Genomic DNA, 18,606 nt, shown 5'->3' with positions numbered 1-18,606 from the left:
TCTGAGAGTTCTGTAATTAATATAATTAACCGTTCTGGCCTATGCTTTCTAACATTTAGATGGTGATTCGATCCTAGTCACGGTCAGTCCTAAATTCCATGTGTTTGTAAGCAACAGCAGAGCCTTCCTTCACTGCTAGGCTTGGCCAAGGGTGGGATACTGTGGCTAACAGATCTTCTACATTCTTTCATCGAATGACTAATCTGAGGTGCAATTTCATAATTACTTTGAAGATTCCTCCTCTCTAAAGAAGGCCATGGGTCTTGCAGGAATGTTATATTCTAATGACCAGTGCAAAGAAGAATGGCAATATATACTGGAGAATTCAAATGGCACACAAAATGGAGAGGAAAATATAAACTCTGCTTACATGAGGCCCTGGCAAAACATATAGACTGTTCCTAAGCTGACAGTTTTATAACTCTAAATGGTTGTGCAAATGAAATCCAAACAAAGGAGCAGAGATGTTCTCTAAATCACTCAGCAATTGCTGCTTAGCAAAACCAGCAGCCACCAACTCCTGCAAACAAGAAGAGGTACTTGAAGTGAGCTTACTGAATGGAAAAATGTCAAGATTTTTTTTTCCTAGCTTTATTTTTCTATATTCTCGAATCTATATACATAATGATTCAGTTCACCCTGACAAATATTGTATAACCAACAATCAATCACATCAACTTTTTATATGTTGAGAGAAGTCAGATACCAAGTGATAAAACGAGTTCAGGCAGAGGGCATATGTTAAGCAGCTGTGGGTCCATTTAAGCTGTCTATGTGCCTAAAAGCTTAATGTCATTACACAGAGCTCTGATTTCTTCCTTTCCCGCCTTACACTAAAATATTCACATTATGTTATAATAGAAATGATTAACTTACTGCAGGAAACATAGTCACACAGTGACTGCAGCAGTACAAACAATATGCCTATAAATTAGATGTAATATATTTTCCTTACAGTGAAAGATTACACAACTGAATGCTTCTGTTCAGGCTCTAAACAAAGCTTTATTTGTGAATAAAAGAATTTCAGGTAGCAGATTCAGGAACAACTTAAACCACCATAAGTTAGTACTGCTGCCAAGAGACACACACTCCGTATTCTCCCACCTCTTCCTCTTGTTGGCACAAGTGTTTGTACTGTCTTGTAAACTCATCCGGGTTAAAATTACCTCTCTATTCCCCCCCGCAAAGGTTACTTCAAAACCAAATCTGTTCCCTGATTCCAGTCACTGTGAATGTTTGTGCCAGCAAAACGAGGAGGTGATGCAAAGGCGGAGACACGCGGCTGTACAGCTCATGAGATCACTTTTTTTGCACCCTCTGACTTAAGACGCCATTCCTCAGAAGAAAAATAACTGTAAAATACTTAAGCAAAAGTTAAGACATGAGAAAGGTGGAGGAGAAAAAGCCCTTGAGCACATGCATAATGACTGGAACACTTGCTCTTCCTCCATACCTAGAGAGACAGGAGTACCTAGAGAACAGGAGTAAAAATGGCATCTCCCCAGCTGGAGCCCAGAGAGAGCAGGCAACCAGAAGCACCTCTGCATGGAGCACTTGCAGCTCTGCACCTTCACTGCTCAGACACCGATGTTGTGGATTGAGTAGAGAACCTGAGCTACATGAGCAGCCACCCAGAAGGTAGCTATTACTACTTAAAGTTAAGCAAACCAGAAAGCAAATGAAAATGTCCTGGTATTTTTAAATGCATCATTTGGAACGCAACTTTTTATTTAACCCAAGACTGGCAATATTGTATGCTTCACATTTTTATTATTCAAAATGTGTCAGGCAAGAATCAGTCTATCATGAATCCAACTAAACTCTTTTCTTTTTACATTTGCTATTGCATTTGTAATAGGACTGTAACAAGGATCAAATGCCTTCACTATAACACCATTTTGAAAATGCTATTTTTCTGGCAGACGCAAGCAAGTCAATTCAAAGAACATTAACAGATAACCAATAAAGCAATCTATAAATTTTCATGGTGCATGGAACTTCCCTTTAAACAATTCCAAAAATATCAGCATGAAGGATGAGTCCCTCTCTGTTCTCAGTCCTCCTAGGTGAGCTTTTTGTTCCCTTATTTCCTCCCTTCAGATGGTGTGCTCTGGCTGCTATAGCCATTACTCCCTGAGTCGCAGTGTTTAACTGTTCAGCATACACACTGACTTCCTGCCCATCGAAAACTCCAAAGCACATCCAGGAAACAAACAGCTCAGGAAGCAGATAGGCTCCGAGTGGAGTTGTCAGGTCTTCTAGCCACTTGGATTTACAGCTGCGGTGAGCAGACACAGTTTAGTTTCCTGCCTTTTAGGATGCGTGAGAAAATCCCCCTCAATTTCTACCTATTGATCTGCAGTCAACAGACACATCAGAAGCAATTTTTTGTTTTAGTTTCAAAAATTCATTTTCTACTTGCTCATTCTGGGATGGGAAATACTACCAGTCAATTGTTAAACCGCTCCAGAAGTCTCAGTAATTCCAAAATAAAAATTTGGTTTTATTACTACACTAATAAAATAGAAGAATGCCACCATCTAGTAACAACCGATGCCCTTTACTTTATTAAAGTATCTCATTGAATAAGGATTAGTAACTTCACATGCTATATAAATGCACGTACAAGATGCGGTAAGGAAGTTAAAGATGGAGAAGATGTTGCCATGCTCTGTCCCTCCCTTTGCATTTCCTCTCGTGTCTGCATCATGGCTGAGGTCAGCAATTACTCAAAGCTGGTGGCAGTACCCTGTTCAAGGTCAAACTCCAGCCACCTTTCAAAAAGGCTCATATTTAGGTAAACAGAACATAACAATACTCACTGAACTCTGGAACCTCACAACGGACACAGCGGGCTATGCTGTGCAACCAGCAGCAGAGGAATCACAAGAATCAACTGAGAATTTGCAGTGCTATTGCAAAAACATCTACTCACAACTCTTGTGATAGGAAGTGTGCAAAAATCTGTTATCATATACCAAGGAAAAGGAGTTTCCTTCTTCTACTTCAGGATTAGGCAGCAGGATGGTAACTAACCCAGTTTAGACACCACCAGGCTCTCGAGGCACGGCCATTGAGACCACAGACAATCCAGACCAAGCGCCCCTCTGAACAAGGGGAGAATTTCCACCCAGGACTGTTTTTTAGTTGCAGCTGCAACAGAAGACCGCTCTGGTTTGTGAACTGACATTTAATCACAAAATGAAATGGATGTTCAGTTACCAAGTTATTTTTTTGTCAAAAATATATAGGTAATATAGAAGTAAGCCAGCAACTGGTATATCTACAGTAGAAGTAAATTTTGCACACTGATGTGCCTTACTCATAAGGGTAAAAGAAAATGAGTAAGAACTTACATAGTTCACTTATTTTATGCAGAACCTTAAAAAAAAATCAGTAAACAAGCTAGCTTGTAAGAAATTTCATTTACCTTTGCTCTAAAATTGCTCCATTCTACAGCTTTCCTTTCTCATTTAAATATTAAATATAGGCAAATGAAACTGATTTCACCTAGTACTGACAGACTAACAAAACACTCAAACTGTTCTTTATATTTTTCAGTTCCTTCAGAAAAAACATCCACATTAGCAGCATTAAAGAGCACTGTAATTTGACTAGCTTCCCCCAGTGAAACTACTAAAATTTAAACATACATCTGCACTATTTTAACTTGTATGCACACAGCAAAGAGAATCATCCAAGTTGCAAAAATATTTGTCTGATTTTCATCAGAAGACTCTTTTATTTTGACCTAAGTATTTAGGGTCATCGCTATAGAACCAATGACACAGAAAAGCACCAGGGTACAAAATGTCTAATTCTTCGAACATTAGGTTAATTTGTTTTCTAAACCTAAACCAATATTTGAATGGTAGAACAAATATTTGAGATGCATTTGGCTAGTTATCTATTTAGAAAGAGAACAAATTCATTCAAAAGGACTTTTCCCCCCTCAGGCAGCACAGAACAAAATACAGCTTGAGCTCACCAGATCTTAAAGATTTGGACCTAGTCTAGGGTTAGACCCTTCTCAGCACATTATTGATGTAAGGATGCCTGATAGGATGCTGTAAAGGAAACGTTTTAGGAACAGAACTGCTTTAATAGCAAGGAACAGATCCGCTATAAGAACGAAACACCCCTCACCTACCAGGACTACTGCTTAAATAACCAGAGCCGGCTTTAGGTACTGCTTTTCCCTTGAACTGGGCATTATTAGGAATGAGCTGTTATTTCAGGAGGATTTCTACGGTAATTGTCACAATGTTTGGAGGAATCACACCCCTGGCACTGGGCTGTGTGATGTGGGGCTTCGCCTGGCTGGGTGCTGGATGCCTCCAGGGACAGAGAGTCCTCAACTGCCCAGGGCAACGTGTCCCAGACCTTAATTACAGTGAAAAGTGTTTTCCTGGAATTAAGCTGGAACGTCCCGTTTCACCTGATGACCATTCCTCACGTTCTCCTGCTGCTTGGAGCTTCTTGGTGACCTCTCAGGTCCCTGCAAGCCAAATGCTGAAGCAGAGAACATCTACCCGTACTGCAATACTTCACTGTACCGTTTAGGTGAAAGGAATAAACATTTGGCAGTAGCAATACCCGTTAAAATCTGTGCAAAATTCACCACAGGCTGAAAAATTAAGTAAAGGCAAAAAATGTAATCTCCAGGCTGATCTCCAGTGCAGCACTGGAAGTATGGTTACAAGACTGAAGAAGAGTTGTTAACTGCAAATAAATCATTAACCTACAATACCTCCTTAACTACTCAGCTTATAAATTTAGTAGAAATTACAGCAGAAAAATAGCTAATACAGTTCACAGATTCCTCTTAAAAGCAATTGTCAAGTTTTTTTACAGCATTTTTATCTATTCAAAGAAGAATAGATCAGCTGCCAACAAACTGCTTAATCACGCTTGTTTTTCTTGTAAATAGAAGAACTGCTTTAAATCCCGCAAGGAGAGGTGTCAGAAACATAACCCATTTTGAAGTGCACACGGACCTCTGAAGGCTTCTGACATCCTTCACCCATAACGAAAGCCTCAATATTTTCACAGTTTCCTTTTTAGTGTTTTGGACTAAGGTTTGTATTTGGATGACATTCAAATTAGGTGTAATGTTTCTTGTACTGCAAAAGGGTCAAATATTAATCATTTTCATAATCCTGTCCAAAAATTTTTACAGTCTGTCTTCCTCACAAAGCTGCGTGGTTACAACAGGACACAAGATGTAGGTTCTCAGATTTAAGAAATACTTTAGAAGTTAAATTGAGGGAGATGCCATTTATGAATTCTGCCTTAGCATATGTTCAGTACATAGCTATTTAAGTGCTGTAAAATAAATGGTATTATGGCAACATATGCTTTCAACACATTTAGAAGTAAAGTCATAAAAACACTCTTATTTTGGCCAAAGTGCAAAAATCTATGTGCAACAAGTGTTGCAGATAGGAAGCCTCAAAATCCACTACAAAGATGACAAGTTTTGTAGCATTTCTGTAGCTCTTTCTCCAGACTAATAATCAGAATTAAAAATAAATAAATAAATGAAGACTGTAAAATACCTCACTTGCTTGGTTAGCAGGGTCTTTGGAGCCGTCTCCATCATACATGCTCGCCTGGCCACAACAGCCAGCAGCACGAGAACAGACCACAGCAGCACATCAGTACCTTTGTTATCAGAGAATCCAGAATACAAGGGGCTCCACGAGCAAGTGGGGAGGAAAGTGGACTTATGGTATCTGTACAGACAATACATTTTCAAAAGCTGTAGTTGTTCCACATTAATTAACAACTTCTTGGGATAATTGCTCACAGAATGTTTGTCTTGTGGTGACTCTCAAGCAGTGATCTTGTAGAAACATCTAATTAGAACTATTACAGTAAAGCTCAGATGGCTTTGCCAGAGCAAGTGTTGGACACAGCATCGTCCTGCAGGAAGAAATGATGGGTGAAGGTGTAAGCTGAGCTCCAACAAGTTGTTCTGCAGACTCCTAGATGGAGACAGCTTTGACAAAGCTACAAATCAGTTCAGTGCTCTCAGGTCTACCCACACGCACCTGGTTGGTTCTGCAGGTGGTTGCGCCATGCCCATCAGGGCAGGTACCACTGAGGGAGGGAAGTTCTCCAGGGTTAGCACTGGGAACACTGGTATGTGACATGGCATAGGGCCTCTTGGTGTCTTTTGCTAAGAGCAGTACTGCTGAGTATCTTGTGATAGGCTGGATTCATGCTAGCATTTTGAACGATGCCTGGATCATTTGAGAAGCTTTTGGTAAGAGATGTCAGTAGGATCACTGGGATAGGCTTTCTGGTTTTGTCTAATGAAGGAAGAAACATCTCGCCAGGAACTCAAGAGCAGGGCTCCTTTCTTCCCAGCTTTTGAGAGAAGTGAATTGAGAAGAGAGAAGAAATACATGTTGGGAAAGCTTGTCATGATAATTCAGTTTCAAATGCTTATACAACTCACATGACTGACATAAAATCACTCACAGTTGTGAGTAATTAAAAACAAAGTCAACAGATTAAAAACGTTTGCAGGCAAAACCACAATCAGATCCTCCCTTGCAGTCTGTAAAACTGTCTACTAAGGTCTGAGCTTCTATATTTGCTCATGCTATTTCCAAAAGCTTCTCAGTTCAAATGCTTTCCTCCTTACTTCCTGATTAAAGATAACATATGGGACTAGAAAGAAACGAGCCTCTCTAGAGCTGTAGAATCATCTGCATGCTCAGTCTGAATCACTACATAAGCCTTTGTTTAACAGGAACGTTACTGAAATGGTATGTCTAATGCAGATACCAAAACTAACCTTGCTGTGCTGTGCCTATAAACTGCAACAAACGAAACCAAAGAGCAGGTATGCTCTACAGTGAGCATCTCTGAAGGGCACTTTCACCCTGGGAGTCAGCTTATCAAACACTGTTCCAGTCTGGAAGCCCAGAAAATAAAGGAAACATTAGCATTTATTTCTCTACTGTAAGAGAGGGGAAAAATCTTTGACTACAATTCTCCTTCTTAGCTAGGGATTCATTACACCAAGTCTCCATGAACTCATATATTCCCCGTTACTGAAACACTGGTAGGTTAATGCAGGGGAAAAGAAAGTGCTAAGAAAGTCAAGAGTTTATCTGTACCATTCTTACAAATGGATGAGATAACAAAATAATTTTATTTTTTCATTTCCAGAATTATCTCTGATATAGCTTGTTCCTTCTGCTCTAATTTACAGTATAAAAATCATTAAAAAACATAAAAATACATCTGGGGGGTCTTTTTTGGCTTTGCTAATATAGTTTTCCAAGACTTTCTCAAAAAGATCCTAGGAATCTAGGATCCTAAATCCTAGGAATTGCCCTGCTCTGTCTGAAAGAAGAAAACTAAAATGCTGTCAATACACATATATGAAAAGGACATTTAATATTCAATCCTTTCAGATGCAAAATCAAATGCACCTAATAGAACACAAAAAGGAATCAACATCAGACACGCATTTCAAAAAATGTTACACAAGTGATCAAAGAAAAAAGGGAAAAAATCTAAAGTAAAGCTACTTGCATAACAGATTGTACATAAACCGCTGATGTCTTTTGAGTGGGATAAATGTTTCAGACTGTCCCTACTGTGATGTTTTAATGGTGTGAGAACTGCAAACAAAAATCCTTAAAGAAAGATAAAAAACTATAAAACTTAAAGGAATAAGCAAACAATATACATCTCTCTATTTCTGCCAAAAGTGGACATGACATGAATCATGTTGATGGATGCCACAGAGCTGAGAATGTTGTCACTTTTTCTGGACAATGAAACAAAACCACAGAAACCAGCAGGAGAAGCAGCCAAGTTTCACCACCGTATTTGGGCATTATAGTCCTATAAATACACATGCAGCATCTAAACAAGGGCACGATTTTCATTCCCCTTGTATGAAAATGATTAGTTGTACCACGCTAATAATACACTCCAAAATACTGAGGGATCAGAATCGATTTTCATGTGATAATACCAGAATGGGATTCTGCACTCTGGTAAGAGCATCCTGCCATAAATGTGCAACAAGCATGTGCAGCGAGGGCTGAGTACCGCAGATCCAGAGAAGCACGAAGCACTCAGCCCAGTCCAGGCAGCAGGGCACGGACGCTGGCTCCTACCTGCTCTGATGGCTCATGCTGCTGATGGCGCTGCCTGCACCTGCTCCTCGGCGAGCTCGCTAGATGCTGCCAGCGCGGCGCTGTCGCTGCAGTGCGTGCGACGAAACCGCACTACACAGATTCCTGGTACTTTGTTTGACTCTGAAAAATCATTTGCAACCCTGAAGGCTTTGTTTGTGTCACGAAGAGTGGAATATGCAGTAAGTTAGTCACAAGAAAAGCATTTCACAAGAAAAGCCTTGATTTCATTTAATTTAAACAGACAGAACTGGGCCAACTAGATATACCATCGTGCCTTCGCTTTGTTTATCAACAAAACCATGTAGTACTGCCTATAATTCAATTTTAGGAGTATATTATCTAACGGTTGTATAATCAAGATGATATTTACTACTGGAAATGAGGTAAACTAGCATGAGGATTACATTCAACATTATCAAATGGGAGGCACCAGAGTTATGATTTCTAGGCACAAGCAGTAATTGGATAGGAAGGCAAAGTTCAAGAAAACAGTAATACTCTTGTGTATTAACAGAAGGCCTCTTCTGCTCTGTAGTGCACTGCCCAAGACCATTTCCTTCCTTAGTATTAAAATTCTAATCAGCCTTCATTTCATCTACAGAAGTTTATGGCCTAGGCTGAGTTCTGTGCACAGCTTTAGAAACAAACAGACCTGGAATATGAGACCCAGCATATTATAAATTCTTAATTCAACTATAAAAATCTGTACATGCACAAGCGGAGAATATTTAAAACGTGCTAAATGCCGCACTGTGTAACACAATGAGCTGCTGCTTTAAACACTGCAAATGTCATAGTTTCTAAATGTAGCTGTATTAATTACAGATTTGATGTTAAGATCCTAAATATCAACACCGAGGAAACTGGGCTCACTGTAGATGAAATGAAAATGGATAACTCTGAGAGGTACAAAGACAAAAAAATTCTTTATAAACTGGTCTGCAGCAGTGCTTTCCAAGCTATGGAGCGCCTGCCACAAGTGATACGCGTGTTTTTTCTAAGTGGCTTGTGAGCATTGCCAGAAACCCCGAGCACACTCTCCTAAGTGCTGCTGCTGTCAAAGTTGGTGCCTTTGGCAGGACCTGTGTCAGCGGACTTGCAGCATACTGAAAAATAAGCTGTTGCTTCTGAACTCCTTAGCTGTTTTTTATTTCTCTCTCAAAGAGGCACTTACCTCTAACTGTGGTTTGAATGTCATATCTCAAAATTAAGCCAAAAGCAAAGAAAGGAGAGAAGTCTGGAAAACCGAATGAAAGCATATTTACTCTGCAAGGTAAATCAGGGAAATGGCTAGAAGGGCAGAATTAAAAAACCTAAATGTTTAAGTCTCCAAACAAAATACTAAAACATCAAGCTCAACCTTCAAAGAGTAATAATGAAACCTAAATACCACAGGTCTGAAGGTATGTGTCTAGCCTACATAGCTTTAGCATAAGTATTTATGTCAAAACAAATGGGTGGGCCACTGGAAACTGATGTAGCAATGCCATGGCACTCCACTTCCTTCTCATTGTGAAATCCCATTCTCTTCTGTTGTAACAACAACATTCAGCCCACCTCCAGCTTCCCCATTCAGGAGCACTACAGCACTCACCACCCTTTCTTCTGCCTCCCTCCGGCCATCCTTACTTCTAGCAATGCTAACTACCAGTAAAAGGCACAAAGACATCTCTCTCCTGCCGTTGTGTCGCTGTGTGACCCAGTACCAGGTTAGCTGAGCACCACCTGCACCACCTGGCATGCTCTGCGAGGGGAGGCACTGCAGACGTCCCAGCTGCAGCGTGCTGGGAGATGGTCGCGTTCGCATGGGCCAGCTGCTTGGCAAGAAAACGCAGACGTTCATGTCAGAGAGCGAGCCAGGAGGCACATGTGCTCCTTTTGGGGGGCTGCTTGGCCAGCAAGGATGCTGTGCCATTCCGCCCACCAGCACAGGCTGCCACAGCGCTAGGGGCTAGAGCAAGCATGCTCCTAGCTGCCCGTGCAGGTCTGACTTACGGGGACGTGCTAAGTGGAAGCTTTGTGGGCACGTGTCTGTGAATATAAATGAAATCAGAGCAGCCTACGAGGTTGGGACATTACATAAAATATAAAATGGGATGGGCTACGTCTTTTGGTGTATAAGTAATTTGGAATAACCACAGTCAGAAGGGAATTGACGGTAAAGCGCAAGAAACTGCTCCAGCTGGCCATGTTACTGCTGCTATGCACTCTGCAAACGTCCCTGCTCTGTAGCACTACCATCAGACACCAAAAACAGCTTTAAAATCTGGAATAGTTCCACTGTCTTACACCAAACTCAGAACCTGTATAGTGCATTACCCTGGGAGAGAGGGGGACAAGAAGGGAAGAAAAACCTCGCTCAGTCCGCGCAGGTGGGCAGCAAGCAGAATTGTCTAAATCAAGCGAGTAAAATTGCATCTTAATTGTAAGGTCATCTTCAGTATCTGAATGCAATTCCCTCAATACTCTTCCATCCTGTAAGATACACGTTAACAGTTAGAAGCAACTCTGCAGACACCCTACGAGCGACCTGCCTGCACGCTATCGAACAGAAATCCTGATCAGCCAAACTTAGCACCCTGTACATGCTGTCCTGGCAGGTGCTGCTGGGGCCACTTCTATTTCAGACAGCAGGAGCAGCTCAGTGATTGACCGACACCTCTGAACTATATTTGGGAAAGCATCCCAGCCCTCAAGTTTCTGTATAGTCTCTCTGAGCATTTATGAATAAATAAAAAAGGAAATTCACAAAACACCACTACCAACCAGCAGTGATAAAAAGTTAAAGAACATAATTAGATTATGAAGTTTATAAGCTTAATTATAAAATATTTCTACCAACTAAAGCCTGTGAAGAAATCTTCATTTATATAACAAGTGATTACAAACTCCTAGTACGAAATCGTGGCAATTTAGATTGACCTTTGGTCATGTGGTACATATGTAAACCCCCATGGGCAATTAGGTGATTTTCCACTTTCTCTGCTATATATTAATTTTTAATAAAAGGCCCATGGTTTTTTTTTTTTCATTTTTCTTTTTAAACAGGCTGCAGCTGTGGTAGAGACTTCTTTTTTCTATGTATACTGTAATCTAGCATAAAAATATTGAGACGCATATCAAGTTAGGCTTGTCAGCCTTAATATTTTCTGGTGATTTGAACAGGGCCAGGGAATACGATAAGCATCTTTACAAATCCAGTTGGCTTTACTTCAAATCCAAGAGCTTGTATCTAAGCTTCACAAGAACAGGAGCCCACATAAAATCAAATTTTGAATGCAAAGCTAACCCAGTTCTGCTCATCAGCCTTCCTTCTGAAACCTGTCTGCAGCAACATTTTTGTGAGCTCGCTGCATAGCATCTAATTGCTCTTGGAAGAAGTATTTTTTTACATCAGAGCTACAGCTACTTTTGGGACTATCTATCATTTTTAATTTTAAAAACTTTTTTTTAAAGTTTATGCTAGTGATGTATTTTCATTGGCACTGATGAGTTAAAAATTGCTTCAGCTTTTCTTGCTTTTTTTTTTTTTTTTTTAAAATCAAGCTGGTAAGTATTCCCCACTTACCAGTGCAAATCAGCTTAATTTGCTTAGGAGCTAAAACCTGGACCGAACAATGGTATTTTCAAAACAAATCCATCAAGTTAAAGAGAGGGCAGTCATGGTTCATCTGAATCATATGGCTCCAGATTTCAAATCTAAGCTAAGGAAATAGAGGTTATGATACCCTGCAGCTGGGACAAGCAGTATTCGTACAGCAGTGTTAAATCAAGACCACTCGGCCAGTTCAAGCAGTTGCTTGTGTGGAAGTGAAAGATCCCATGAGAGCATTAAAAAAAGAAAGGTTCTGGTGTCCTAGCCAAACCCCCCTTCCTTTGCTTAATGCTACCATGGACTAAGTTTCTTCAAAGCAACTGATTGCAGAAAGTTGCTGCCAAGTAATTGCTACTGATTTATTTACATCCGATCACACAGAACAGGAATTAAGCACTGTGCAAAACACACAGGCAAGTTAATTACAAAAGGTCCTCTCATGCCACACAAACGCCCAGTGACTGAGGCTGCCGGCTGGTAGGTTAGTTTGCAGACAGATCAGTTCGGTAATTTGTTCACCATCAGGCTACAGAAACGCGTATCGACACAAAGACACAGCGGCAGGGAGAAGTAGCTGGGAGCTTCAGAAAGCCCCAAGCGCTCGTGCTGGTAGCAGTGGCATACACAGATAAAAGCTGTCATTCAGCCTGGGAAACTCAGGACAGAAAAAAAGGAACAAGTCTGGAAAAGTTATTTTCCGGTCTCCCATTCAATAGCATTTTGAGATTGATACAATAAGTGCTGATAAAATACCTGAGAGTTGACATTTTCATACATAGCAGATCAAAAAAAGGTTTGTTTTCTAAATTTTGGGAGCAATATTAGTGGCTGAAGTAAAAGCACTGTTCACTGCTTCCGGAGTACCACATTAACTGTAACTGTAGCTTCTTTTTCTCTCTTTTTTTTCTTTTTTTTTTTTTTTTTTTTTTAAGAGAAGGGAGGAAGCATGAGACAGTAGTACAGCCTGGAGACTTTGACAGCACTATCTGGATGCCAATGTCATGCTGTGTAAACATGTGGATCCATTAGACAATTGTTGGAAGCAGTGAATTCTAAATTTGATCTAGTGATAGGGCTCATGCTGTTTGGAAAAAAAAAAAAGGGGGTTGCGAAACCACACAAGGAAAACGTTTCAGACTTGTTAAAAAGAAGTACAATGTGAACAATGATGTATTGGATGGCCTGCAGATTTCAGCCTCTGGAGAGTCTTGACAGACAGAACAAAGACCTGAACTAAACTGTTAAATCAGTTTATAAAATATACTCCAACCTGAAAGGAGAGAAACATTTTTATAAAAAAAAATGATATTCACATAGGCAGAATAAGAAAGAAATTTTTCCTTGGGATAAGACAAACAGTAGCAATGATTTATATATTCTTTCACATTTCTTCTGCATGCTACTGCCTTAGCTAATGAATCAGTTCTAGCGAAGCCTAAGCTGTACGGCATCCCCAGCTCTGCTGGCCTGGCGGGGGGAGCGGTGGTTAACTGCCTTCCTTGGCTTTGTGCTGGCAACACAAGGCTTTTTGCTTTATAGCACTTAATGGTCTAAAATACATGTTGAAATTAACTCCTTCATTAGCTATACAGCTGCTGCTCCTTATCTTTCATTACTGTTAATTACAGCACTGCAAAATTTTATGTTGTGACTCAGAATTAAATAGAATTTAAATAAAAAATATATGATTTTTCTTGGAATACACAACTCGGGCCTCATGAATAAAATTATAGGCTGCATGACATATGACATTTGAAAAGGTATTACATTCTTTAAGCTATCTAGAACAACTGTGCATTCAGTCACGCTGCAAGTTCTCTGCAAACTGACTAACCAGCTGTTTATTCCCTTGGAGCTGCCTACATCAAAAGACACATAAAGCAGTGGGTTCACCTCCCAGCAGAACTGCAGACCCGCTGTAAGTCTGTCGCTACAAAACTTGTTATTCATCCCTGCTGGCTTATAGATGTGAAGAGCAGTATGCATAGCTCAGCATTTCAGTTATGATTCATGTTGCGATTTAATCATTCCTGAAACTTAGTTTACTACTTAAAAGAAAATGTACTTCAGCAACAAGGATCAGAATGCAAGAAAAACAGATCAGTCTAGGAAGAGCTACTGAGTCACCACGGAGGGAGGCAATGAAACACACGTTACCCTTGTGAATCCAATTCGGTCAGCAGAAGCAAAGCTTCTCCTTGGTGACTGGGACGGACAAAACCTTTCTCCAACCCACCCCTACGAACCCGCGTGAGCACACGGCAGTGGTCCTCTGAATGCCGATCTCAGCATTGCAGCTCGCCATGGATATAAATAAGTTTGTTTGTGCAGCTTAGCCGGCTGAATTCGATGACAATTCACGTGTCTGATTCCATCACATCCACAAATACCTGGATGTGAGGCCACAGCAGAGGCACTGAAGGGCCGTGTTAGTCAGGAGGCGCCAGCCCCAGTGGCCCGGCCCGGCGGGCTGGAGGTCGCTGCGGGACACTGAGGGGCTCCAGAGCGTGCGGCAGCTGTGCCACGCTTCAGCAGCGAGGCCTATCAGCCGGCACTGCTCACATCCTCCTGCCCTGCTAACGAACAGAGAAAAAGAGCTTCCTACATGTGTTCTGTGCTGTGAAGCTCGGGGCAGCTGTCTTAACAGCACCTGCAACGCAACTTCAATCTGTATGAATTTATAAACAGCAAATCTGTTGTTTCTTCACATGAATTAGCGGACATTTGTTTCTGCGGTGGGATGAGAGGCCAGCCAGAGCTGGAGACCAAAGAGCCAGCCACTCCAGCATGTCTTAGGACTGCTCGAGCCAGGGAGGTGATTTCCAGCTGCGTGACACATCACTCACACAAGCCATGGCACACACATGGAAATCGCTCTCTCAAGTTCAAGGCCACGTAATAATAGCAATTAGTGCTTCTATTTACTATTCCTCATCAGATTGTGAAACTAAAATTGCAACCAAATATTGATTGCACCACGTACTTTTCTTGGGCCCTCCAACGCTTGCCACAAGATGTGAGGAACAGGACAGAGACCGGGCCGGGCCGGGCCGCTGGCGGCTCCCATCGCGCCACCCATCACAGAGACCAGCGGCACCAGTGGGAAATGCAAACCAGTAGGAGATGAGATCTTTCACAGACCTTTACTGACCTTTCAATAAAACCTCAATATAAAAAGAATAAACTGGCACAGGCTGCTATCTTAAACAATTTTTTTTTTCACAAATGAAGTACTCTGTTTCCCTCAAACTTCAGTCATAATCGAGTAACCTCAAAGTTAATCTTTCTTTTTAGGGGAAAACACACCTTTTTTACTATAGTGACAATCTATTCTTAAAGTTATCTTCTCTCCAAGTATTACTGTTCAATCACTTATCCAAGCAAAAAGACTTAAAACTCTTTAATTTTAACTGCAAGAAATATGGAAATTAGTGCTTTACTTCATTCCTCTCCTTTAGATAACTTAGATCTGAAATACTGGTTACAAGTTCTTAGTGGTCACACATACTATACCTTTGTTTTTATAATTTACTAAAATATTCACCTTTTCCGTATTTTCTCCCACAGTGTGCAAAGGAGCAGATATATCCTCAGTAACCAAAGTGAATTAGCGTAACACAGTATGCCAAAACCACTGTGTTTTACAATAACAAACCAAACTGACATTTGTCATAGTATCTTATTACATGCCAAATATTTCACATCGGGCCTGTTCCATTTCAGTTTTAACCCAGCACGCGTGACGTTTTCAATGAGGAGAAGGAAGCTGTGAGTTTCTATTTTTAATTCAATCCACAGCTTTTATTCAAGAACCTCAATTCACCTCAAAAATGTAAATAAAGCCATCAACACCAACATCACTATGATACAGTAACTCTCCTATCAACCTTTCAGCTACAGTCATTGAGTCAGTAATCAATCATGAAGCAATTCAATACCAAACATTGTAAATAATTACATTCTGGATTTTCTAATCACTGCATGAAAATATTGCATGTTGTAAATGATATATAAGGCATACTACAGTGAAACAACACACAAAATGAAATGTATTTAACAGAATTGATGAAATTTACTTTTCATTTCTTTGAACCAACTATGAGCAATTGGTTTACCTTTTCTTTCTTCTTTTTTTCTTCCAGTGGCTCCATCTTCGACTGACGTTCTTCTGTGCTGCACATCACGTAAGTACAGGTATAGCAATACAGTGTGACTATTTTTGTATGTTTCTTTTATCAATGTACAACAGTGAAAATATTTACCAACATTGGGATTTCTGGACCTGGTATTTATTTCTGTGAAAATGTACTAGAAAACCTACTAAGTGCTCATGGAAGAGTTAACGAAGGCAGTCTGTATTGACTCCCAGATCAACCTCTTCCCCAAAGCTCACAAACTGGCAATTTATGTAGGCTCAGATGAAGGTGCCTCCAGTTTACAACATCTTTATAGCCTTGTGAAATTTGGACTTCATGGACGCATCCCATGATCCTAAGGCACTTGAGGACTCCTTGCCAAGCAGGAGAACCTCTGTGACCTACACAAACTGCAGAAACAGATTGGAGGAACGCTTGCAGGATTTAATTGACATCATCTCTGCAAACTGCTTGCCGACCCCTGCGAGGAAGGAATCGGGGCTGTAATGCTCTCCTCACAACCTCTACCAGCAGGCCATCATGTCAGCTAGAACTGCCTGAAGCCCCACGGTCAGTGGTAAAGATTTTCATGCACTGACAAAGGCTGGCCAGGGAGGAGAAAGGCAAAGCTAACACCTAGTGAATCAGCGTGGGCTAACTCTGCAGGAGAAACATACCTTTAAGAAAGCCAAACAGATTAAAAGAAAAGAGGCACCAAATTCAGCCTTCTCTAAGGGACCAACACCATTCCTCTGAGGGCACGTGGGTGTGCTCGCACACAGCCTGAAGAACGTGCTTGGGCACAGGCTGGTGACCTGCTCGCAGCAGCGTGTTGTAGGTGTGCTGTCCGCCCTGCTCTAGTTAACGAGCAAAGGACAAGAGTCAGGAATTCTTTAATGCTAGCTAACACCAGCTCTGCCAGTGCTGACTGCTGCTCTTGCTCTTGGCAAATCACTTCATCTTTTTCGTTTTCTCCTCTGTACAATGAGCATAACATTTTTGTGCCTAATACTCATCTCCCCAGTGTTACATTCCCAATTTGACATTCTAGTCATAAACGCACTGCCTGACTTTCTTCTACTTTGATAAAGTGTAGTCAGTATCAGTTGGGAACACTTCTTTAAAACTTATTTCCAACTATTGTGAAACAGGAGCTGAATGTTTATGGAGTAGTTATTTTTTATGTCAGTTTACCATAGGGCCTCTTTAGCCACAAGCCTACAGCCGGAGGCCCCAAGGCATTTTTGGGAATGGAAACTTTTGGAGTTCAGCTCTTAACAAATTTCCAGCCTGCAGTATGTTTTTCATTAGTCTACATGGTGTTATAATAAATGATGCACTTCCTCTTTCATTTTATGATTTTTTTTTAAAACATGCAACAATTTTTCTGTGTCTGTTTTCTATTACTTCCAATATACTCAACCACACTAATCTTGGAGTCTACTTCATGTGTAAAGACAGAAGGGATGTACTGAGTAAGATATCGGCTATAGCAAGACAAGCTTCTAGTCTAAATTCTTCACTGAAGGACAATCATAAACTCATTGAATGTATGTATCCCATCTTTTTAGGGGCCATTATTGTTGTTATTGTTATTATAATGTCTGTTACCCCAAAACCTAGAGTTGGCCCAGAAAGTGCTCCTCTAAGTTACATACCCACAAGCCACAGCTAAAAAAGTTTGAGCTCATTGGTCAGATTTTTTTTTCTGCTACCTATTATAATCACAGACATACTGCTATGACAATACCGTGGTGCAACAAATTTTTAAAATAATCACAGAAACATGAAAACCTCCCAAAGCCTCCACATAACAGATTTACACAAAGATCTTTTTTGCATAAAGACCAAAATGATATTTCTTTGTATAGATTTGCGCACCCATCCTCCCAAAAGCTTTTGATAAACTGAAAGCAGTTGAACAGAGGGCCACGAGGACAGCTGTGGGCAGAACACTTGCAGCCCTGTGGTCAGAGGCTGAGGGAACTGGGCTTGCTCCACCTGAAAAAGAGAAAGTTTTGGGTAGACCTAAGCCACAACCATTGTGCACCTGCAGGAGGCTTACTGTGCACATAGATTCGGGCTCTTTACTGCAGTGCATGGTGGGATGAAAAAAGACAATGGGCAAAATTTGAAGAAGAGAGAGATTCCAATATATGAGGGAATTTATTGTATTTCTTTAACCATTATGACAATCAAGCATTGGAAGAGGTTGCCCAGACATCACACTGTCTTTGTCCTCAGAGGTTTTGAAGATCTAGTTTGATCTCCTATCTGCCCTGCTTTGTGCAGCATTTTGGACAGATGACTTTCTCAAGCCCCTTCCAACTTGAACTATTGTATGAGCAATTCAGTCCCATCAAAAATTAGTTAATATTTTAAATACCACAAAAAGAATGCGTCCTGGATTTATTCAGACCATATATATTATTTTTTTCTGCTACCTATTATACTCACAGACATACTACTTTGACAGTACTGTGGTGCAACAAATTTTTAAAACAATCATAGATAAATGCTGTGGATAGCATTTAACCTCTGACTCCCTGTTTTTTGATTGAAATCATCCAGCGATGACTGTAGCTTTTTGAAGCAAAGCTGAGACAACAAAAAAAGGGCAAATAAAGTTGTACTTTATGAGTTTTGGACGTGCAATGGCAACAGCCGTCAGTAAACTTCACAGTGAAATACCTGTGTGTCACAGTTT

General features: G+C 40.7%; 2 protein-coding genes across 9 annotated transcripts in view; one reads left to right on the top strand and one right to left on the bottom strand.

Annotated features, from left to right (window-relative positions):
• The window catches only part of C15H7orf50 (chromosome 15 C7orf50 homolog), a 129,567-nt gene that overhangs the window by 45,597 nt on the left and 65,364 nt on the right, over window positions 1-18,606 (bottom strand). The window contains exon 1 of one of the 7 annotated variants that reach the window (XM_066977482.1): window positions 13,921-13,942. The exons of 5 other annotated variants lie outside the window; for them this stretch is intronic. Coding sequence is in view for 1 of the 2 variants with exons in the window: in XM_066977476.1 (XP_066833577.1) it covers window positions 6,057-6,158 (102 nt within the window). In the remaining variant the exon portion in view is untranslated. Of the gene's footprint in view, window positions 1-6,056; window positions 6,440-13,920; window positions 13,943-18,606 lie in introns of those variants that run through there. One more of the 7 variants, XM_066977476.1, reaches the window with a different exon arrangement.
• GPR146 (G protein-coupled receptor 146) overlaps window positions 1-18,606 on the top strand; it is a 51,523-nt gene that overhangs the window by 6,631 nt on the left and 26,286 nt on the right. The window contains exon 2 of one of the 2 annotated variants that reach the window (XM_013177127.3): window positions 15,906-15,947. The gene's annotated coding sequence lies outside the window, so the exon portion shown is untranslated. Of the gene's footprint in view, window positions 1-15,905; window positions 15,958-18,606 lie in introns of both variants that reach the window. The other variant, XM_013177126.3, reaches the window with a different exon arrangement.

This window comes from Anser cygnoides, chromosome 15 (assembly GCF_040182565.1).
Source record: "Anser cygnoides isolate HZ-2024a breed goose chromosome 15, Taihu_goose_T2T_genome, whole genome shotgun sequence".
Classification (NCBI taxonomy): domain Eukaryota; kingdom Metazoa; phylum Chordata; class Aves; order Anseriformes; family Anatidae; genus Anser; species Anser cygnoides.
Note: the sequence above shows the minus strand (reverse complement) of the source record. Positions and strands in the feature narration are given on the sequence as shown.